The sequence below is a fragment of the Aethalodelphis obliquidens genome, unplaced genomic scaffold (assembly GCF_003676395.1).
Source record: "Aethalodelphis obliquidens isolate GAN/ISIS:26980383/991018 unplaced genomic scaffold, ASM367639v1 scaffold53, whole genome shotgun sequence".
In the NCBI taxonomy this organism is placed as follows: Eukaryota; Metazoa; Chordata; class Mammalia; order Artiodactyla; family Delphinidae; genus Aethalodelphis; species Aethalodelphis obliquidens.
In genome coordinates, this window is record NW_020837997.1 from 12,186,001 (window position 1) to 12,209,308 (window position 23,308).

At 53.8% G+C, this 23,308-nt stretch overlaps 1 protein-coding gene across 7 annotated transcripts in view; it reads left to right on the forward strand.

Annotated features, from left to right (window-relative positions):
• Positions 1–18,449, forward strand: part of CELF5 (CUGBP Elav-like family member 5) — a 49,916-nt gene extending 31,467 nt beyond the window's left edge. For 2 of the 7 annotated variants that reach the window (XM_027085554.1, XM_027085549.1), the window contains 10 exons: positions 1,079–1,130; positions 2,967–3,095; positions 4,576–4,655; positions 6,310–6,456; positions 7,213–7,354; positions 7,439–7,585; positions 9,082–9,144; positions 9,794–9,877; positions 12,490–12,633; positions 15,031–18,449. In XM_027085554.1, the coding sequence (XP_026941355.1) occupies positions 1,079–1,130; positions 2,967–3,095; positions 4,576–4,655; positions 6,310–6,456; positions 7,213–7,354; positions 7,439–7,585; positions 9,082–9,144; positions 9,794–9,877; positions 12,490–12,633; positions 15,031–15,158 (1,116 nt within the window). In that variant the 3' untranslated portion in view covers positions 15,159–18,449. Of the gene's footprint in view, positions 1–1,078; positions 1,131–2,966; positions 3,096–4,575; positions 4,656–6,309; positions 6,457–7,212; positions 7,355–7,438; positions 7,586–9,081; positions 9,145–9,793; positions 9,878–12,489; positions 12,634–13,104; positions 14,508–15,030 lie in introns of those variants that run through there. The other 5 variants (XM_027085550.1, XM_027085555.1, XM_027085551.1 and 2 more) reach the window with 5 other exon arrangements.
• Positions 18,450–23,308: the final 4,859 nt, after the last annotated feature.

A 23,308-nucleotide genomic window follows, 5' to 3' on the forward strand; every position in this document is an offset into this window, starting at 1 on the left:
TGAAGGATGAGTAGGAGTTCACCAGAGGCACCGGGTTGGGAGGAAGATTCTGTCCTAGAATCAACAGAGAAGCAAATGCCACCCAACCCCACATCCCTCAAATCTGTTCTGAAATATTCGCATTAGCTGATACCCTGGCTGGGTAAGTTGCAGGAGTGGGGATTAGAGAAGGATTTCTTCCACTGAACAGTTCACTGGTTTCTTCCATTTTCAGTGCTGGGAGTGGGGGACAGAGTCCAGAACAATAAGTCCAGATTGCAGGCCAGTCCACTGAAGTATGACAGTTCCCCCCACTCGAGGCTCAGGGAGCTGGCTAAAAGTAGCTGCCTTGGTGTATCAGTCAGCTACTGCTGAGTAATAAACTGCCCCAACCATTTTATTTGTTCATGATTCTGTTGGTTAACAAGCTCAGGCTGGGCTTAGCTGGGCAGTTCTACTGGTTTGTCCTGAGTCATTCATGCAGTTGCAGTCAACTGGGGCTCGACTGAGGCTAGCTGAGCCAGGACTTCCATGCGTTGTGTGTCAGCAGGGCATCTCTGTGCATGAGATCTCCCGTCTTCCAGTAACTCACCTGGATTTGTCCACCTGGCAACCTCCATGGTTCCAAAAAGGCAACTTCTCTTGAGGGCAAGGCTTGGAACTCTCACAACTTCACTTCCACCACATTCTCTTGGTCAGAGCAAGTCGCGTGGCCAAGTTCAAAAGCAAAAGGTGGAGAAATAGACTCCAGTTCTTGATGAGAGGAACCACAAAATCACGTCACATACAGGGACTGCAGGAGTTGGGCCATCTTTGCAAACAATCTATCACACTTGGGGAGGCAAGAAGACTCCCTGGATGAAGGGTTATTGTTACTGGGCTTTGAAGGCAAAGTGGGAGTTTTCCAGGCAGCAAGAGCAAAGCCCTGTAGGTGGGACCATGTGTCACTTGGTGTGACTGAGGTGCTGGTTGCTGCCAGAGGTTGGTGGGATGCTGAGGCTGGGGAGGTGGACAGGAGTGCCCAGCAGAGCTCAGGTGAAGCTCCCACCCATGCTACCCCCACTGCCCACCTTGACCTCCCTCCCCCCTCTCTCCACAGATGGCACGGCCAATCCAGGTGAAGCCTGCGGACAGCGAAAGCCGAGGAGGTAGTTGTCATCTCTCCGTGGCCACCAGGCTGCGGGTTGGCAGAGGAATGGGAGGAGGGAAATCCTTGCACAAAGGTGGTGGGAGAGGCAGAGGCCCAGGCTGGGGTGGGGTGGGAGAGTAGGGAGGCCGTGTCCCCTCCTCCTAACCACAGGGCCACAGGCCCAGCAGTGGGAGGTGTGGCCAGGTCCTGCTGCTTTCCCCTAGAACTTGAAATACCCCACTCATCTCAGGGTGCAATAACGGGGATCTTCAGACGCAGAGGGGGTGGGGTCCCTGAAGACTATGGATTGGTTTCTGGGCTCTGCGTGTGTGTGCATGTTTGCATGTCTGAGCAAGTGCAGGTGTGTGTATATGAGCATGCCTTCCTGGGCACGGCTGTGCGCAGATGTATGCGAGTGTGTGCCCAAGTGCATGTGTGTTTCTGGCAGGTGCAGTGGGGGTGCCTGCCTGACTGTGTGCACATCTGCGTGCCTGGGCTTTGCGTGGGTGTATATGTTCAAGCGTGTGTGCTTGACTGTTCCCGGCTGGGCGCGTGGGTGTGCAGGCTGGGCCCTGTGTCTGCATTAGGCTGGACCTCTGGGTGGCTGTGTGCCCATGGGGAGATGCTTGGCTGTCCCCAGTGGGATCCAAGGCTAGTCATTCTTGGATATTTTTGACCCCCCTCCCCATCTCAGGTGGATGGGGGGCTGAGGGAGAGCAGCCAGCCTTGGAGGTGCTGTAGTGGGTAGGGCTGTTAGGACCTCTGTGTATGTGTAGGATCCTGGTAAAGCCCATCGGGAATGGGAGCCTGTTTTCACACTCTCCAGCCTGGCTTCCACTGTGGGTCAGGGACTAGAAGGGGGGGATCTGCGTGTTTTCATCTCTGTCTCTCTGTCTCTTATTCTCTCTCTCCTTCTCTCCCTCTCCCTCCATCTCTGTTTCTCTCTCCTAATCTTTTTCTCTCCTCCTATCTCTCTGGTTCTCTTTGTGCTTCTCTGTGTATCTCTCTTTGCCTCTTACTGTCTCTCTTTGCCTGTCTCTGTCTCTCAGTCTCTCCCTGTCCCTCTCTCTCTCCCTCATATGTCTCTCCCTCCCTCCCACCCCTATGAGTGACAGCTGCCAGAGAACGGGTTTCCATAGTAACCAAGCTCACCCTTCCTGGAAGAGGAAGCTGCCGCGTTCCTGATGACAGGGGAGCAGTTCAATTCCCCCGGGGGGAGAGGGGGACAGAGTTCTGGTACCTCACATGGGAGAGGCTGGTCCAGACTGGCCGCTGGCCTTAGAGTTGGGCAGGTCCCAGCCAGGCCTGCAGCCAGGCCCCAAGCCAACCCCAGGCTCCCCAGGCACCTGGTCTTGTGCCCACACAGTGTTCATTCATTCAATAGACGTTGACTGCTTGGCCCCTCCTGAGCCCTGGCAAGGTTGGGCAGGGAGCCCTGCTGGGCACTGTGAGGATGCAGGGGCCCTCAGCGCTCACCCCTGCCTGGAAAATCTAGATGGCAGACAGACAGACAGACATGGACCCGGGCCAGGCAAGGCAGTTCCTAACCCTGGTACTATGTGTGGACTCTGAGTGCATAGGAGGGAGAGGCCGTTTTGCCCAGAGGGTGGAAGCAGTTGGACAGAGAGGCATTCCAGGCAGGGGGCACTGCATGAGGTGGGACCTCGCAGGCACGTGAAAAGGTGGAGAGACCTAGGCAGGGAAAGCGCGTGGCTGTGTCCTCCCTCACACGCGCAGAAGAGGGCCCGGGGGGGTCCAGGCGCCCTGCTCCACGCCCTGCTACCTCCACTCTCTGCTGGAGGGACGGAGAAAATTCCCGGAGCCTAGGACTCGTCTGAGGTGGTGTCTCCGCCCACAGGGGACCGGAAGCTGTTTGTGGGGATGCTGAACAAGCAGCAGTCAGAGGAGGACGTGCTGCGGCTGTTCCAGCCCTTCGGGGTCATAGACGAGTGCACCGTGCTCCGGGGGCCCGACGGCAGCAGCAAAGGTGATGGGCCGTGCGCGGGGCTGGCTGCTGGGGGCGGGGCTGTGGGAGGGCGGGGCTGGAGGGATGGGGCGGGGCGGAGCGGGCACAGGAGAGCGCGGCGGGATCCAGGGGGCGGGGCCGGGATCGTGGGGCGGGGCTGGCCCACAATGGGCGGGGCCTAGCACGTGGAGAGCGGGCTGGAGGGATGGGGCCCCGCTAGGTACACAAGAGGGTGGGGCTCGCTCAGGTGGCGGAAGCGGCACATGGGAGGGCGGGGCCGGCTCCGGGGGGCGGGGCGAGCAGAGACTGTCCAGTCCTACGCGGTCCTACTCGTGTGCTCGTGTCCGTCTGGGGCTGCCTGTCTCCACCTGACTCTGTCCATGGGGCTGTTGCCGTCTGGATTTGCCTATGTCCTGTGCCTGATCCTACTTGCTCCACCGTTCCTGTATGGTTGTACCATGCAGGAATGATTGTTTAATGATCTCCAGAAACTTGTTTTCCGGTCTACTCACGTTACTGCATGTACCTAGGGTTGAGTATCACTCCGCCTGTGTCTCTTAGTCTCTGACACTCTTTCTGAGTGTCCAAATGGCTATTTCTGTTTGGGTATCCATGTGCCTGGTGGTCTCCGTCTACCTGATTCTACGTGTTGAGGTTCATCTGTCTGGGACTGAGTCTCAGTTTGCCTGTCTCTGCCCTGGCGACTTTATCTTACTGGGACTGAATGTATCTGATGGTCCCTGACTGTTTATTTGCCTGACTCTTTTCTTGTAATTGAGATATGATCACATACTGTAAAATTCACCCTTTTAAAGTGTACAGTGAGGTGCTTCACAAAATTCACAAAACTGTGCAACTGTCACCACTATCTAGTCCCGGAACATTTTCACCCCCCCTTACCCCAAATCTGCCTGGCTCTTCCATAGCCCTCTCTCTGTCTGCAACTGTAGCCTATGACCGTCTGTCTGGATTTGCCTGTGTCTGGTGGTCTCTGGTTGTCTGTCCACCTGATTCTCCCCTTGCCTGGTGACTTTTCATCCCCATCTATCCAACTCTGGCCACATGGGCGTTTCTGTCTGGGTCTGAGTGTACCTCTGCCTGAGTGTGCCCACAGGACTGCATCTCTCTGTGTCTGTGTCTGATGGTTTGTCACTCTAATTCTGCATATCTGATTACAACTCTGGATCTCGTGGCATTGGTGGCTAGCGGGCGTTCTCTAAGCCCATCCCCTTCACTTGTTCTAATGGGCAGGGCCTGCCTCTCCACCTGTGCACCTCCTCACACCCTCTGATGAGGTCTTGGACAAACCGCTATCTGGCTGGCTGGCTGTGTGCTTGTCTTACTGTCTGATCCTTCCTTGTCCAGCTGTCTGTCTGAACAAATGGCTGGCTGTCTCTCGGATATCCGACTTTTGGGCTGCCTGTGTCCACGCTGACCGGCCGTGCAGGGCTGTCAGCCCCTCTCCTGTGGCCTCTCACCCGTTCCCCTTCTCTCGGAGCAGGCTGTGCCTTCGTGAAGTTCTCCTCCCATACGGAGGCTCAGGCGGCCATCCACGCCCTGCATGGCAGCCAGACCATGCCGGTGAGTCGGAGTTGCCCTGGGTGATGGGGGTAGGGGTGGGAAAGGAGCAAGGGGGCCCGGCCTTACCATCCCAGCCATCTGGTAGCCCCTGGCCCTTCTTCAGAGAGGTCATGGTGGGGAGAAGAGGCGCAATCTCTGATGGTGGTATGGGTGGGTGTATGTGTGTGATTGTGTGTGTGAGCCTGCAAGTAAGTGTGGAGTGTGTGTGGATGTCCTGCCAGCACGTGGCTGCCCATACGCGAGTACGCGCAGGCCAGTGTGTGTGTTGGCGTGTGCACGTGTGCATGTCTGTGTGTGAGCGTGTGGTTGTGAGTAGGTGGGTGTCAGTGTGCACACGAGGTGTGTGTAATGGGTATGGATACGTGTGCACGTGTGCGCTGGTGCATACGCACATGTGTACACGTGTGACTGCATGCGCACAAGTGTGTTAAGTGGGTGTGTTTGTGTGAGCACACGTGTGCAAGTATGTATCTGAGTGCACATGTGTGTTTATGTGCGAGCGTGTGTCTGGGTGACGTGGGGGGAGCTAGTGCACGTGTGTACATCTGTAGGAGTGTGAAGGCAAATGTCTGTGTGTGGAGGAGTGAGCATGCATGTGAATGTAGGCAGTCACGTGTGTACATGTGTGACTGTGTGCACGTGAGTGTGTGAGTATATGTGCACGTATTTGGGAGTGTATGCATGTGTGTGTGTGAGTGTCAATGGTGAGTGTGTGGGCAGAATGCATGTGTAAGTGTGTGCAGATGTGTGTGAGCCCCAGAGGAGCAGGGAGAGATGGGGCTGGAGGGGCCTGTGGTTCAAGGCTGAGAAGCGTGGGGTTCCTCCTAGGGTGATGGGGGGCCCCAGAGGGAAGGGACCAGGTCATTTGAAAATGTCCCCGTGGGGCCAGAGTGGGGACGAGTCTGGAGCCGGGAGCCTGTGGGCCTGCAGCAGTGAGAGCCTGGAGGGGACCACACAGGTGTTGGGGGTGGTCCTGCCTCCCAGGAAAGTGGCCCTGGGAGCCACCATCACTGTACATAAATGTCCAAATCTGCCACGGGGAAGACAGGCCTTGGGGACCCACCCTCTGTTGTTCTGGGAAATGGGTGTGAAGAGCAGGGCAGTCTCAGATCCTTCCTTCTATTGCTCTCTGGGTCCTCAGGCATCAGTTTTAATCCTTAGAGGGGCAGGAGTCAGCTCATCCGAAGGTCAGGCTTTCTCCTGCTCCGAGCTGTCCAGTGATGGAGCTGGTGGGTGGCACAGAGAGTGAGCTCTCCATCAGAGGAGGTATTCAACCTCTCTGATGGTTGGAGCCTTACCTGTTCTCAGGTATGGGTGACAGCTATAGGGTCCTCCACGCGGGCCCCCATTGTTCCCTTCCAGCAGTTGGATTCTCCACCCATTTTGAGAGTGTGTTTGACAGTCAGGGTCCTCACTATGCCCCAGATGCAGCCCCCCGCGCCCGGACGCCCCACTTGTGCGCACGAGGGGGCTGCAGGGTCAAGTGCGAGACCTGGGATGCTGATCTCCAGACTGTCCTCACTGTGGCACCTGGGACTTCGAGGGTGGGGCTGACAGCTGCTGCTATCCACACCCCTACACCCCTCGTAAGGGACCCCAGAGTCCCGGCTACATCCCCCCTTCTTTCCCTCCCTGCTTGCGGCTGCCCCTGCAGGGTGCCTCCTCCAGCCTGGTGGTCAAGTTTGCTGACACGGACAAGGAGCGGACGCTGCGGCGCATGCAGCAGATGGTGGGCCAGCTGGGCATCCTGACGCCGTCCCTCACCCTGCCCTTCAGCCCCTACAGTGCCTACGCCCAGGCTGTGAGTGACCCCAGCAGACATACTTCTGTCTCCAGCAGGGCTTCTGAGACTTCTCTGGGGATCTGGCTCAGTCTATCTCACTCTCTTTCTCCATCTATTCTCGGTCTAGGGCTTCTGCCTCTTTGCCCATCTTTCTGTTTCTCTGGCCCAGTCTTTCTGACTCAGGGCCTTATTCTGGCTGTGGCTGAGTCCCCAAATCCAGGCCGCTTCCTGACCCCAACCCCAGCTGAGCCCCCAACCATGGACTATGCTCCGAGCCCAAGCTGAGCCCCAGCTCTGGACTGACAGGACACCAGACTCAACCCCTACATCCAGCCTGAACCCTCACCCGGCGTGAACATCAAATGAAGATCCAACCTTTAGTTGACCCCCAGATCCTAGCTGTTCCCCAAATCTAGATTAGCCTGAATTCTAGCTAAACCTCCTGGCTGACTCCAAGCTGAGACCCAACCCTGAGTGAGTTCAACATTGGCTGAGCCCTGGTCCCAGACTGAGTCCTGATCTTAGACTGAGCCCTAATCCCTGGCTGAGCTCTCATTCCTAAATGAGCCTGGAACCTAGTCTAGGCCCTGATCCTACACTGAGACTTAATGCCAGGCTGAGCCCCAATTCCTAACTGATCCCTGACCCCGACCTGAGCCAAGACACCCGGCCTGACCCCTTAGTTCCTGGAGGACCCGCCCCCCACCTCATGAGCCGTGATCTCAGGTCAGGTGCCACTTTGACTGTGCACGTTGACTCCCTCTCCACCCCCAGCTCATGCAGCAGCAGACAACGGTCCTGTCCACCTCAGGCAGCTACCTGAGCCCTGGCGTGGCCTTCTCACCCTGCCACATCCAGCAGATCGGCGCCGTCAGCCTTAACGGGCTGCCCGCCACACCCATCGCCCCTGCCTCTGGTGAGAGTCTGCCAGGGACCCATGGATGGGTGGGCAGGGCCGGGGCCAGGATCAGGCTTCCCGTGACGCTCTTCCGCTCCCCAGGACTGCACTCGCCCCCGCTGCTCGGCACCACCGCCGTGCCCGGCCTTGTGGCTCCGATCACCAACGGCTTCGCAGGTGTTGTGCCCTTCCCTGGCGGGCACCCCGCCCTAGAAACCGTATATGCCAATGGCCTTGTGCCCTACCCAGGTAACTCGGGTGGTCCCCGGGGGCCGAGGAGAGTTGTAGGAGGCAGGGAGGGTGTCCCCGGGGACAAGCATGAGTCCCTATGCCTTGGTGTCCAGGGAACAAAGGGGCAGGACAAAGGGAGTCTCAGGTGAACAGATACTAGCTGTGGGCACAGAGAAAGAGGTTAAACATAGAAACTTTGCATCCAGACCTTTCTGGGTTCGAATTCCAGTTCAGTGGCCCTGGGAGGTTTCTTTAAGTCTCTGAGCCTCAGTTTGCTCATCTGGGAAATGGGGCGGATAACATCAGTCATCTCATGAGATTGCACTGACGAGGCAGTCAGTCTGTAAAATGCTAACGCGTCACCTGGTACCAAGAATGGCACCATCAATCTTCATTAGTAATCGTTACCATTTGGGAAAATATCAGTGCCCATATTCATTCATTCACTCATTAATTCATTAATTCAATATTGGCCATGCACTGATTTGTTGGGCTGGGCTCTGCCCTCCTGAAGCAGAGGTCTCACTTTCCTCTACCCTATACCATAATTTCAAGGCAAACATCTTCCCACACCTTGCTTAGGTGAAGTATGTCATCTGCGTTTCCACCGCTGAGAATTTGTTTATTCTTACCTTGCAATGATTGGCGCTCACGGGGAGTTTCAAAAATAATATAGAGAGGTCCTGGTACCCCTCACCCAGCGTCCCTGGATGCTAACGTCTTATGTAACCACAGTATGTTGTCAAAACTAGGAAACTGACATTGGTACAGTACAATGAACTCAACGGGAGTTGGAGAGCCTACTCAGACTTCACTATTTACAGGCACTTGTGTGTGTGTGTGTGTGTGTGTGTGTGTGTGCGTGGTTCTGTGTCATTTTATCACAGGTATAGTTTCATGTAACCACCACCACAATCTACATACAGAACTGTTCCATCACTATAAAGTAATTCGTTCATGCGACCTCTTTACTGTCTTACCTCTCCCCCATCACCACCCCATCTTCTAGCAACCTCTCTCCATTCAAGATTTTTTTGCTCAATTTTCCCCAGACTCTCCAGCTCTGGTTGCCTAGACAAGCTCTCCCCTACCCCTGTGTCCTCCCCTAGGGACCGTCGGAAGGTCACAGCCACGTAGGGGATCCATAGGGTGTCTGATGATCAAGGTGTGGGGAGGGATAAAGGGAAGGGATGGGGATGGGTGGTGATCAAAAGCAGAGACCTGGAGTCCTGGAGAATCCAGAGAATAAAAGAGAGGACCAAGGGGGGTCAGGATGGGGACAGAGAGTTGGGGTTGATTGTTAAACCTCTCTGGAGTCTGAGAAACCTGGATTCGAGTTTGGCTTCTGTCATTTCCTACCTGAGCGGCCCTGTGCCAGCTGGTTTCCCCACCTGTAAAATGTTTCCATACCTGTGAAACGTTTATGCAGAAGTGAAGCTGGGGGTGGGTGTTGCGGGGTGGATGGACGACTTCTGCTGCCCCCGCCCCACTCAGCCCCTCCGTCTGCCCCGCAGCTCAGAGCCCGACGGTGGCCGAGACCCTTCATCCCGCCTTCTCCGGAGTACAGCAGTACACAGGTAGGGAGGCATTGCGGCCCCGCCCCGCGCGTGACCCTGCCCCTCGGCCCCCGGCGTCCTACCTGGGCTAGCCACGCCACGCCCCTAGCCACACCTAGATATGGTCCCTGCCCTCAGAGCCGTCCTCTCATCCTACCTTCCCTCTTCTGCCTGTGCCTCCTACTTTGGGCCCAATCCCAGTTCTTGGCCTCCCCCACGCCCCGCCTTTCTTCAACATTTGGCCCTGCCCCTCATAACCTGCCTTTGGTACCGCCCCTCATGTCCTGCCCAGACTGACCCCGCCTCTGCCAGGGCCTCGCTCGGATCTCTGGCTTGTCTTCTAAAGGCTGCCTTGGCCCCGCCCTCAGCCAGGCCACGCCCACTCTGCTCTTCCCTGTTGCCTTGGCCCCTCCCTCCAATGCGACCACGCCCCTCCCAGACCCGTCCTCGAATGACCACGCGCCCTCCTTCTTCCCTAGACGGGTCCTTGGCCTTGCCCTCAGACCGTCTCTCCCATGTGACCACACCCCTCCGCCTTCCCTAGACCCGGTCTTGGCCCCACCCTCAGCTGTGACCCCGCCCCTCACGTCTTAGCCCCGCCCCCACGCGCACCGGCTGCCCACCGGCCTCACGCCCGCTCCGCCCTGTGTCTCGCTCCCGGTCTCTGCAGCCATGTACCCCACCGCGGCCATCACGCCCATCGCGCACAGCGTCCCCCAGCCGCCGCCCCTCCTGCAGCAGCAGCAGCGAGAAGGTGAGGGGGCCGCGACCTCCCCTGGGCGCCAGCCCCGCCCTTTGACCGCCCCCCTCCACCTCCAGGACCCCCGGCTCGGCCTGGCCTCGGGGAACCGCTCGGCCTGGGGTCCGGACAGACCTGGGTTCAAGCCCCGGCGTAGCCCATGGGTGTTTGAGGGGGCGACTGACTCTTCCTCTCTGAGCCTCAGTCTCCTCCTCCGGAAAGTGGGAATGGGGCTAGTCCCGACCCAGTAGGGATAGCAGTGACCCAGAACGGGATGATTCTCTGAAATTTTTTTGAGAGAATTTAGGGGGTGGCATGGTGAGGTATCTCGGGGCAAATGAGGCTTCCTCAGTAAAGTCAAGGGGGCGAGGAGTTAGATTCTGGAGTCGGAGGACCGGGATTCAAATCCACCCAGTTCTGACTTGTGAGCGTCATAAGGAAGGCACCTCACTGCTCCGGGCCTCAGTTTCCTCATCTGCCACTCAGGCGACCACCTTACTCCCCTTGCTGTGGAGTAAGCAGCGGCGGTTCCTGACACATGGTGGGCACTCAGCCAGGGAGGCCCTTCCTCTCCTTCATCCATCTAGTGGGGGTGGGGGTGGGGGCTGGGGAGAGGCAACCAACCAGAAAAGCCCCAAATCGCCCCACGACCTGGGAAGCTTGCGGGTGTCCTGGCCCGCAGACTGATTTCTGTGAGGCTCGGTTCAATTTCTCCCTTGCCCTGGGCCTGCAGGAAGGGGAACACTGGCAGGGTGCAGTGGAGAAAAGCTGGTCCCGATGCAGTCCGTGCTGCTGTAACAGGATGTATGCTTTCTGGAAAGTCACCTGAGTTTGCAGAACCTCACAATACCAACTACAAGGCTCGTGGGGGAAATGGGGTCGTGGTACACCATTCAGAAGCGTTGGCTGTGAGGTGCCAAAAAAGAAAAGAGATAAGATGCTAATGAAAACAGTAGCACAGTTTTATGCGTGTTAGATAGTTTAGAGATACCCGAAGAGTACAATAAATTTGGTACTTTATCTTGGAAAAGACCGCAAGTTTGCAGGGGGAAGGGGCATCCGAGGGGTTGCAGCATGTGAGTTACCTTGAAGTGATGGAAAGGCTTGTCTGAAATCAGACGGAGAGTCGGAACCCCAGACGGGGATGGGCCCTGCTCATAACATACTTGGAGAACTGAGAAAGTTGGATGTTGAAGCTGTGTGTGTGTGTGTGTGTGTGTGTGTGTGTGCGCGCGTGCGCGCGCACGCACATTTTGCTTTCTTATGAGGTTCGGCGCAGCTGCGTGTGGTTTTCTGCATTCACCTAGTGTTTCTTGGAGATGAGGTAGCACACAGACAAACACAAAATTCTTGTTTGCTCAAAACTGTTCCATAACATATCAGTTGTATGGGAACACACTTGCATTTTAAAAACAAGCATGTTAGGGAATTCCCTGGAGGTGCAGTGGTTAGGATTCGGTGCTTTCACCGCCGTGGCCCTAGGTTCAATCCCTGGTCGAGGAACTAAGATCCCACAAGTCTCGGGGCACGGCCAAACAAACAAAAACAAACAACAACGACGACAGCAACCAGAAGCATGTTAGCAGAACTGTGGTCCCTATCAGGAAGATAAGGGTGGATGTGGATGTGAATGTGTAATCTTGGATTTTGTATTTTCTGGGGTGGGGAATATTCATTGTGAGGGTGGGGGGATTCTCGGTGGTTTGAGGGCTACCTTTTTGTGGGGGGACCTGGGAGAAGGTTGTCTGTAGGTTTTGGATTAGAGGCAGGTTTGAGGACTGTTGATGACTTTGGATAATCAAGGTTTTAAAATGCTATTATTATTTATGGTTCTTATATGAGCCATGACTGGGGATTACTGGGGGAGAGGATGATTCTGAGGGTTAGCTGTGCTTTAAAAAATTATTTCTGGTTGATACAGCATATCATTTAAAAATTACCGGCGGTTTCAGGATATCTGGGGTTCGGGACTAGAGAATAATCTCTATTTTACTTGATTTTATCTTTGCATCATTTTTGAAATTATCCAAGGTTTTGAAAATTATCCAAGGTTTGGAGGGTTGTCCAAGGTTTTGAAAAATATCTGGATATTTGGGGTTTAGGACCAGGCAATTACTAGTCTGATTTTATTCTGTGATCATCAGACTTTCAAAAAGGCATATTTCATTTTAAAACCGGTTTTAGAATCATGGAGTTATTGCAAAGACAGTACAGAGTGTCCGTATACCCTACGCCCAGTTGATCTGATTTCTGTAAATGACCAGGAGTTTGAGGCTTAGGGATTTCCCGGGGTTGGGGTTGTATGGGATTTTTGGATTATCTGGGGTCTGGGATGGAAGAATTTATCTCGGTGTGGAGGGTAGGGATCATACGAATTTTATAAGTTCTCTGGGGCCTGAGGATCGTTAGAGGTTTGGAGTGTCTGAGGGTGGGATTTTATAGACAAGGGATTAGGGCTCCCGGCCTCCCCTTCCTGCCACTTCCACGCCTCTTCTTTCTGAGTGTCACGGGGCACCCCTCTCCCAACAGCTGGAGATGTCAGATGTGGGCTCCGGACCCGTGCCCCTCCCCCGGGGGTCCGCCTCCTCTCCTTGGGGGCTTTATGTCTTTCTCTCCCCCACCTACAGGTCCCGAAGGCTGTAACCTGTTTATCTACCACCTCCCCCAGGAGTTTGGAGACACGGAGCTGACGCAGATGTTCCTGCCCTTCGGCAATATCATCTCCTCCAAGGTGTTTATGGATCGGGCCACCAACCAGAGCAAATGTTTTGGTGAGTCCCTGCTGCGGGTGCCCCCTCCTGCTTGCCAGCCCCGTCCCATGCGCCCCTCGCCCTGGAATGGGGGTTGGGAGGGTGTGGTCAGCCATGAGACAGGTCTGGTCCAAAAGAATCCCTGGAGGTCCAGTGGTTAGGACTCCATACTCTCACTGCCAAGGGCCGGATTCAATCCCTGGTGGGGGAATTAAGATCCCATAAGCCGAGCGGTGTGGCCAAAAAAGAAAAGAAAAAAAAAAGAATCACATTTATAATCACAGTAAACACTTATTAAGCACCTACTGTGTGCCAAGCACTCACCATGCAGCATTTCTAAGACTCCCTTGTTCATTTACTCATCAACAAATAGACATATGGTACACCTACTGTGTGCCACCGCTCAGCATTGTGCCTGGCACACAGCAGTGCAAGAAGCCAACAAAAATCCCTGCCCTCTGAAAGCTCACAGTCTTGCCACTCTGCCTGCAGAACTTTCTCCGATGACAGAAATGCTCTACATCTCTGCTGTCTGAGCCGACCCCCCCATGTGGCTGCTGAGTGCTTGAAATGTGGCCAGTGTGACCAAAGGACTGAATTTTTTATTTTACTTAATTTTAATGAATTTCAGTTGAAATAACCACCCATGGCCAGTGGCTGCCGACCAAATTGGAAAGCACAGGTCCAGGGGGAGGAGATGGAAATTAACAAATATAGGATATAGGCCAGGGAGTTATAAATGGTATAGACAAAAATAAAACTGGTGAGCAAATACAGACTGATAAGGAGGAGGCAACACTTCAACTGAGACCTGAATGATGAGGAGCCAGCCATGGGGTGTCCTGGAGAAGAGTGTTCTAGGCAGAGGGAACCGCATGTGCAAAGGCCCTGGGGCAGGACAGTGCCTGGCATGTTGGAGCAACAGCGAGGAGGCCCGTGTGGCTGGAGCAGAGTGAGCGAGGGGGAGAGAGGGAGGGGGGAGGGCAGGGAGGGGACGGGGCAGGTCGTGCAGGGCCTTGTGGGCTGTGGGGAGAACTTCCTTGTCCCCAGAAACAGAGGACATTAAGGCTCAGAGAGGCACGTAACTTGTCCAAAGTCACACGGCAGCAAAGAGGCAGAACCTAGGTTAGAACCAGTCTGTTTGACTCCAAAATCTGGGCTCTGAACCCACCCTGTCCTCTTGGAAGGGTCGACTTTTGACTATTTATTAAGCACCTCCTGTATATACTCATTATCCAACCATAAAAGGGAAAAATTGTCCCAATTTACATGGGGAGGAAAGAGAGGCACAGAATGGTCAAGCGACATGCTTGAGGTCACACAGCAAGTTAGGGACACCCCCGCCCCCTCCAGTGCCCAGGCTCTTTCCTCTACATCCTGCTTCCAGGAAGAAGAAGGAAATTTCTTGAGGAAAACCTACTCTGTCACATTCAGCAGTCAGGGGGTCACATGCCTTCTCTGAGCCTCAGTTTCCTCCTCTATGTAATGGGAGGTGTGGGTGGTGTGAAGACATCCACCCACCCCAGCTCCAGATTCCCCTATGGCTCCCCATGGGCCTCAGCCAGACCCCTCAGCCCAAACCCCACCATCTCTCTGCATGACCTCCCACCCAGCCTCTCCCATGGAGCTCAGGTATCCTGCCCCCAAATGCCCGCACATGCAGTCCTCTCCCCCTGGAGGACCTCCCCAGCCCCTGTGGTCTCTGCACAGTCCCACAGGAAGTCTGTGAGGACCAACATGTGAGGGGCAGGAGTAGGGCCAGGTGGAGAGTGTCATGCTGGTGGAAGCTTAAGGTGGGGGTGGGGGGATGCTGGAGTGTTTCTGATGGCCCAGGGTGAGGGGGGGTCTGGGACTGGAAAGAGAGACAGAGACCAAAAGAGAAGAGACAGAAAGGGAGGAACAGAGAGAAGAAACACAAAGACACACACACACACACACACACACACACACACACACAAAGACACAGAGAAACAGAGAGACAAGGACAGACAGACAGACACAGTCACATGGGCAGACAAGACCCCAGATGGATAGAGATCTCAGAGGAGGCACAGGGTGGGCATCCAGAGCCTCGAAGGAGGCAGGCATGGGGTCTGGGGAGGGAGAACATGGCCCTCCTGGGGCCCCCAGAGACCCAGCCTGTCCCCCACGTCAGTTGGGAAGTCTCAGCAGAGCAGAGCCCAGGTAAGGAGTGAGCGCCCCGTCCCGCAGGCACGCAAGCCCAGCGCGTGTCAGAACCAGGCCAGGGCTGCTGTGTGTGCTCTGCGAAGCCCTCCCACCTCCCTGGGCCGTCTGCCCCTGCGAGCGTACACCCCCGCCCCCAGGACCCCGCGAGCCGGGCAGCCAGGGCTGCAGCGCTGGAGCGAGCAGAGGACGCCCGCGTTGCCCTCCATCGTGGGTCCACCCCGGTCTCCGCAGGCTTCGTGAGCTTTGACAACCCGGCCAGCGCGCAGACCGCCATCCAGGCCATGAACGGCTTTCAGATCGGCATGAAGAGGCTCAAAGTGCAGCTGAAGCGGCCCAAAGATCCGGGACACCCCTACTGACCGGCCCACAGCGCCCCGAGGCTGCGGGCTTGGCCCAGGTGAGCCGCCAGGCGGCCCCGCCCCTGCTCCCGCCCCCACCCCGGTCTTGTCCGCACCCCCTCCTCATTCTCCAAACCCTCCCGAGGCTGGGGGGATGCTGCAAGAGGCTACAAGGAGCCCCCAGGTTTGGTTGACGGGGACAGAGCTGGACGAAGACACCCCCAATCCCCCCCCACCCCCCACCCCCATGGTCAGGGCTGGAACCGGAGCAGTAGGATGGGGTTGGGGAGGGTAGTTAGGGAATCCTTCCTGGAGAAGGCTTTGAAGGATGAAAAAGAGTTCACCTGAGAGATGGGGCTTGGTCTGGGGTGGGGGCGGGCTCTGGGGCGGTGTTTCTGTCCTGTCCTAAGAATCTGTTCTCTCAGCTGGGCCCCTCTGGGAGCTCTTCATTTGGCATAATTCATACCCAGTGGGTTGATGGGAGAGTGGAATATTTGCCCCACCCGACAGCATGCGGCGGGGTGTGTGTGTCGGAAATCCCCTCGAACAAATGAGCAAATCCCCAAGAGTGTTTGTGCCATCAGAGTGAACACCTCTGTCAACTCATCGCTTCTTTGGGGAATGAGCCGTGAGCCTCAGGGGCCAATGGGGAAACTTATAAGTGAGCCCAAGCCTTGGCAAGCCTCATCTGTGAAATGGGCCCGTGCCTGTGGCCTCCTCCAGGGGTCGCGGGGCGGAGTCACAGGGCACTCGGTGTTTTCCCGGCTGAGCCCAGGACCAGCCACCTGGAAAGCTCTGGATAAGTCGTTTTGATATTTTCCTCTTAACCGCCGTCACCATCATCATCACAGAGGCTCCTCTGGGGTCTGGTGCGAAGCAGGTGCTCAGTGAGGGGCTGCTCCCTGACCCTGCCGGGGCAGCACCCACAGATTCGAGGGTGTTCAGTCACCGGGTCGTGGGTCGTCGGGGGCGCGCTCGCGGAAATCCACCACCAGAAGCCAACAACAGGATTTCGGCGTGCTTTGAACATGCTGACAGCAAATCCTCACTAAGCACCTACTGTGCGCCAGACACTGTTTCCAGCACCACGAATGAACAGAAATGGGGGCGGGGAACCGCTTCGTGGAGCTTCAGGGGCAGGGAGCTGGGAAGAGGAGGCAGAAAGAAATGTTTGTCCCCAGTGGCCGGATGAGGACACGGGCTTGGCGACCCTCGGTCCCTTCCAAGCCGGGTGTGTCAGCCTCCAGACCCCGAAATGGACTCTTTCTGCAAAGGTGGGGGCCCTTGGTTCCCAGACCCCAGCCTGGCCAGGGCAGGGGGGTGGGTGGGAGGTGGTGTTGTCGGCCGACGTGACTCTTCCGCTCCCAGCGCCGCGCCCTAACGCCCCTCCCTTCTCCGCCAGGTGAGGGGCCTTCCCACTTCCAACCGATCCAGGACTTTTACGTAAATTACAACTGAGTTTGGACACCAGCCCCCCCCTTCCCCCCTGACCCCCTCCCCATAATGTGAAACGCTGCCCAAGGCCACATGGAATGGGGAGGGGGCTTCATGGTCTGCGGGGGACTCCTGAGTTGGGGGCCAAGGGGTTCACTGCCCCCTCCTGGGAGATTTCCTCGCTCCCACCTTCCTCCCACACACACAACCTTTGTGGCTTCCCCAAATGAAATCGCAACTTTTCCTATATATATATATGCATATATATATAGAGCTATAGACAGTATATATATTTTTTGAGTATAGATCAAGGGACCAAACTTTTCCGACTTCCTTCCATCCAAGAGAAGGTGACCCTGGGCCGGTCACTCAGCAGGGACGCTCAGAAGGGCTGAGGCTGGCGGGGCAGCCCAGTGTCCCCCACCTCCCGCTGTCATGTCAGACCAGGGCGCCGGCCAAGCACTGGGAATCATCAGCCAACGCGATATACCTCCAGGACTTTTGACACCCCCCTCCCCCCGCCATCGACGATTCTCGCGAGCCTGTGGGCTCAGCCGGCTTCAGTGTCCCTGGTCCTAGCTGCAGCTTCTGGAACCCCCATCCCCTTCGTTCCAGGGCCCTGCCTTCCCCAGTTGTAGGCACAAAACAGACCCCTTGGCCTCTCCCACCCTCTCCCCTCCCCAGTCATAGCCTTACTCATGTGACCAATAGCCCTTAGCTTTCCGTCGGGGACAGACAGGGTCGGGGGAGCCCCCCACCCCTGGAGCCCCTTCCCAAGGGTAGGCGGCCACCCTCCCTGCCTTTGGATCACCAGCCTGGAATTCACAATCTCATGACCAAGATCGCCACGTGCACTGGACAAGCCCAGCTTGCACGGGCTCAGCATCCCTTCACCGGAGATACCTCTACAAAGTTTTTTTTGTTTTTTTAATCTTTCTGAGCAGGTACAAAGAAGAAAAGAAATGGGGGGAAAAATCAAACGACAGTGGATTTTTGTTTCCTAGTTGGGGTGGGGAGGGAAATCCTGTGGGGTGCCTCTGTATAGCTACCCAAACCGTGAAAACCCCCCTTGAAGCACAGAGTCAAGTTCGGTTTTGTTTTTGTTTTTGTTTTTTGTTTTTTGGACATCCGGTGGGGCCTCGCGCCAGACGAGGCACCAGTGAACTTCATAAACTCAAGAAAAAAATTTTTTTTGAAAAGAAAAACAAAGCATTCCCTTTTGTTTCTACCAAAATGTGTTGACCGACCCAGAAAAAAAAAAAAAGAAATAGCAAAAAAAAAAAAAAATAGCAAAAAAAAAAAAGAAAAAAGAAAAAAAAAAGAAAAAGAAAAAATATCTTCTGACCAACCTGTTTCGATATTCCAGAGTTTGATAATTGTTCCGAGACCCTGTCTAGTGCGCCTGTGTCCTGTGCGTCTGCGTGTGCGTGCGCGTGTGCTCAGGGGTGGCGGGGCCTCGGCCGTGTCTGTCCCGCCCAGCCCCCGCCAGGCCTGCTTAGGAGTGCGTGCTGGCGTGCAGTGGCGTGTGTCCTCTGGTCCATGTTTACCGGCTGTAAATACCATTTTTATACTCCACATCAAAGACCTACGTGATTTGTACGATGTACTTTATTTCTGCTACAAGTAATTTCATGAAGTTTCAACTTGCAAACCGACTTTTGGAGACAAACCGCGCCACACACACGCACACAGAGAGAGAAAGAAAGAGGAGAAAAAGACTTGGAGGGAACTTTGGGTTGACTTGGTTTGAATCTCGAGGTCCCTGTCACTGTGGCGTGTTTCAGGTGAGAAGCTGCAGACTTCATCTTCATGTCCAAAACGCCTCTCTTTGGTCTGGAGAAACTGAAAGTTTATTTAATAAAAATTTTACTTGCTAAAGGACTGGGTCCTCCCTCATTTGCCCTCTCTTGTCGAAAAAGACGAAGTACATCTGGCCGGATCGGGTGCCTGGGCTAGAGATAAATCGGATTTAGAGTGAAGGGGTGCGGGAGGAAAAGGGTCTGACATTCCCATGGCCGGGATTCGGACGGATTCATCCAGACATTGAAGAAATGGAGTGTTCTTTCTCAAGAAGAGCCGGTGCCTGTGTTTGTTGATTCACACATTCATTCATTCATTCAACAAACGTTTATTGAATGGCTACTGAGTGCCTGACCCTGTGCTGGCCACCAGGGACGCAGCAGTGACCAGATGGTTCTGGGCTGTGCCCTCAAGGACACTCACTATTCATTACACATTTTTGCAATTGGGGTAAAAATTCATGCAACATAAATTTCACCATTTTTACCATTTCGAAGTGTACAATTCAGTGTATTAAGTACATTCACAAGGTTGTGCAACCATCACCCCTATCTAGTTCCAGAAGGTTTTCATCACCTCAAAAAGAAGCTACGTCCCCATGAGCAGTCACCCCCGCACCATTCCCCTCCCCCAGCCCCTGACAACCATGAATCCACTCTCTGTCTCTGCAGATTGGCCTGTTCTGGACGTTTCCCATCGGTGGAATCACACCCTGTGTGTCCTTCTGTGTCTGGCTTCTCTCACTGAGCATCGTGTTCTCAGGGTCCATCCACGTTGTAGCGACTGTCAGGGCTTCTCTCCTTTTCATGGCTGAGTGATGTTCCAGTGTGTGGGCCCTTGGTTCCACCTTTTGGCCATTGTGAATCATGCTGCTGTAATTATTCGTGTGCATGTTTCTGTCTGAACATCCGTTTCAGTTCTCTCAGGTACATACCTAGGAGTGGAATTGCTGGGTCCTCGTAACTGTGTTCCCACCAGCAACACGTGAGAGTTCCTGTTTCTGCGCATCCTCACCAATACTTGTTACACAATAGATTTGAGTTGGAATGTTGAGGGAGAAATCCCCGCATTGGACCTGACACAGTCAAGGACCCAGAAATGTACCAAAGAGGTGAGACCTGGAGGAGATAAGATCTAAGAGATGATGTGGCTTTGGCTGAAAAAACAGAGCAGTTTGAGGCCCCTGCCCCACCCCAGTGAAAGCCTCAAAGGTCATAAAGGAAAAAATTCCTGAGAGCTGGGATGGGGAACCATGGGCTCCAGGGTAAAATCCTGGAGTAGGGGTGTGAGTAGGGGGGATGGCCACACCAAAGCTGAGCCTTTCCAAATCCATGGGAGGGGTACTAACCACTCGATTTAATGAGCTACTTAATATCCTGCCAGGGGCTTTGCAGAAACGATGTCTTTTAATCTTACCAAGGACTCATCCCATTTTACAGTTGAGGAGACTGAGGCTCAGAGACAGGAAGTGCTTTGCTCCAGCTCCAGCAGAGAGAACGAGACCCATCTGGAGTGGGAGCTGGAAAGGTGAGTCTGAGTCCACCTGGAAGGGTTTTCCAGGTGGAAGGAACAGCCTGGGCAAAGGCTCAGAGGCTTGGCATGTTGTGGTCATTGGATCATTGGCTGAGACCACAGCACTGGGTGAAGAGATGGATGCAGAGATGACAGGGGCTGGGTTACAGAGGTTCTTTTGCGACTGAGCACACCTTCTGTGTGCCGGACCTCGTCCCCGCCCACCCAAGGTTTCAATCAAGGAGAAAGTACTTTTGGACAAAAAATCAAAAGTACCCTATCACCACAAGAAAAAGTAATTCTCAAGTACGCTAAAAGTAGTAATCACAATGAGACCAGCAAATCTGGGAGAATTTTTATTTTATTTTATTTTATTTGGCCGTGCCACGTGGCATGCGGGATCTTAGTTCCCTGGCCAAGGATCGAACCCGTGCCCCCTGCAGTGGAAGCATGGAGTCCTAACCACTGGACCACCAGGGAAGTCCCTGGGACATTATCTTGATGTCAGTTCGGAGCTACAGAGGATTTTGAGCAAGGGAGGGGTGTGATCAGGTTGGGGTGTTAGGAGGATACCTGGGTGACCTCTGTGCTGCTGGTGGGGTGTAAATTGGCACTCTGGAGAACATGGGCAGAATAATATTCCTACCAAGCATTTATTAAGCACTTACTATTTGCCAAGCATTGTTTCAAGCCTGTGTCATCCAATATAGTAGCTACTAGCCACCTGTGGCTATTTACATTTCAATCCATTTATCAAATTATTACTTCACTTCCTCAGTCACACTAAGCCACATTTCAAGGGCTCAGGAGTCACACATCCATCACTTGGGAAGTTCTCTCGGACAACACTAGCCTCAACATTTTACACGACATAACTCAACCTGCCACAGCCTTGTGAGGTATGTCCTATTAATGGCCCCACTTTATGAGCCAGTAAACTGAAGCCCAGAGAGGTTAAGTGACCTCCCCGAGGCTGCACAGCAGTAATTGAACCCAGGCTCTCAGGCTGGTCTCTTAACCACTATACTATCCCAATTCCCTGTCCTGTGTGGTGGCTTCAATTTGAATGTATTGTTATTCAAGTTGTTATTTGCGATAGTCCAATTTAAGCTTTTAAATTTAACTCAAAGTCAGGGAATTCCCTGGCGGTCCAGTGGTTAGGACTTGGCGCTTTCACTGCTGGGGCCTGGGTTTGATCCCTGGTTGGGGAACTAAGATCCCTCAAGCCTTGCAGCGCATGAAAAAAAAAAAGTACATAAATAAATTTAACTCAGAGTCATTAAACATTTAGAATGTGCACCCGTGCAAAACAGATTCTACCTGAGAAGAATAGGGTTGTGCTTGGGATGGCTGAGCCCAGGCTGTCATGTAGGTGTTCATCCAGGGGGAATAGGCTAAGTGACACCCAGGGCATATCAGTTAGCTGTTGCTGCATAACAAATTAACCCCCCACCCCAAAATTTAGCTGCTTAAAACACTACACATCTATTATTTCACCCAGTTTCTATGGGTCAGGAATCCAGGAGTAAATTAGCTGAGGGGTTCTGGCTCAGGGTCCCTCAGGAGGTCACAGTCAAGACATCAGCCAGGGCTGCCTCGTCTGAAGGCTCGACTGGGGTTGGAGGAGCTGCTTCCAAGCTGGTTCCCTCCCATGGCTGTTGGCCGGAGGCCTCAGTTCCTCACCACGTGGACCTCGCCATAGGGCTGCTCATGACGTGGCAGCTGGCTTCCTCCAGAGAGAGTGTGATCCAATGTGGGGGTGGTGGTGGTGGTGAGAGAACTAGAGAGAGAGAAAGAAGAATACATATATTTAAAACATTCTCTCTGAGGACGTGTATATGATTGTAAGAATGAGAAGATGGGACTTCCCTGGTGGTCCAGTGGTTGAGACTTCGCCTTCCAATGCAGGGCGTGCGGGTTTAATCCCTGGTTAGGGAGCTGAGATCCCACATCCCTCATGGGCAGGGAACCAAAGCATAAAACAGAAGCAATATTGTAGCCATTTCAATAAAGACTTTAAAAATGGTCCACATCAAAAAAAAAATCTTAAAAAAAAAGAATGAGAAGGAAAGGCTAGACGTGGACTTCCCTGGTGGTGCAGTTGTTAAGAATCCGTGTGCCAATGCAGGAGAAACGGGTTCAAGCCCTGGTCCGGGAAGATCCCACATGCCACAGAACAAATAAGCCCGTGTGCCATAACTATTGAGCCCATGTGCCACAACTACTGAAGCCCGTGTGCCTAGAGCCTGTGCTCCACAACAAGAGAAGCCACTGCAATGAGAAGCCCACGCACCACAACAAAGAGTAGCCCCTGCTCGCCTCAACTAGAGAAAGCCCGCACACAGCAATGAAGACCTAATTCAGCCAAAACTAAATAAGTAAATAAATAAATTTATTTTAAAAAAAGAAAAGGCTAGAAGTGTATTCACCAAAATGACGACGGGGTGGCTTTGGGGGGAGTGAAGAATTAGAGGCCAAGATTAAGCAGAGTTGAACCTCAGCTGCAATCTTTACAAGGTGAATATATTTATTTTTCAGGAAATTAATAATTAGGTTTAAATACTTTTTTTTTAAAGATGAAAGAATGGGAAAGACAGGTGTGAGAGTTATTTGGGGGAAAGTACCTACATGTAACTCAACTGCTCCACTGCCCTTCGGAGAGACCCTCAGAGCAAGGAATGGGGTGGGGCAGCCTCCAGCCAACAGCCAGTGAGGAACTGAAGTCTACCAGCAACCACATAGGCTTGGAAGCAGATCCTGCCTCAGTCGAGCCTTCAGATGAGACCCCAGCCCAGCACAACACCTTGATTGCCGCCTGTGGGAGACCCTGAAGCAGAGGACCCAGCTGAGCACCCCAGATTTCTGAAACTGAGATAATAAATGTTTTAAGCCACAAAGTTTTAAGGTAATTCATCATGCAGCAATGGTAACTAACACATCAGCAAAACCTCATCAACTACAACGACAGAAACTACAAAGTACGTGGAATAAACCTCAGAAAAATCTGCAGAGAGAAAACGGTAACATTTTACTGATATACATTTTTTAAAAAAACAACCAACAAACAAAAAACCAAAAAACAGACAAGTGGTGAAGTGGATGACGGAGGTACCCAGGGCAACTCACGATCTTAAAGGATCAGTTCTCTCCCTGATGAACCTTGAACATCATCACAGTTCAGATCCTTGCAATAGTTTCCTTCGAAGTGGATAAACCTATTCTCAAGTTCATGTGCATAATTGAATTGTAAGCGAAGCAAGGCTGGAATGTACCAAAATGAATGACTGTTTATTGAGCATATACTATGTGCCAGGCACTGTTCCCAGTGCTTTAGTTATTAGGATTAACTCATTTAATCACCGCAGCAACCCCAGGTGGTCGGATCTAGTTCACAGATAGATAATGGAAATACAGAGAGGTTGGGT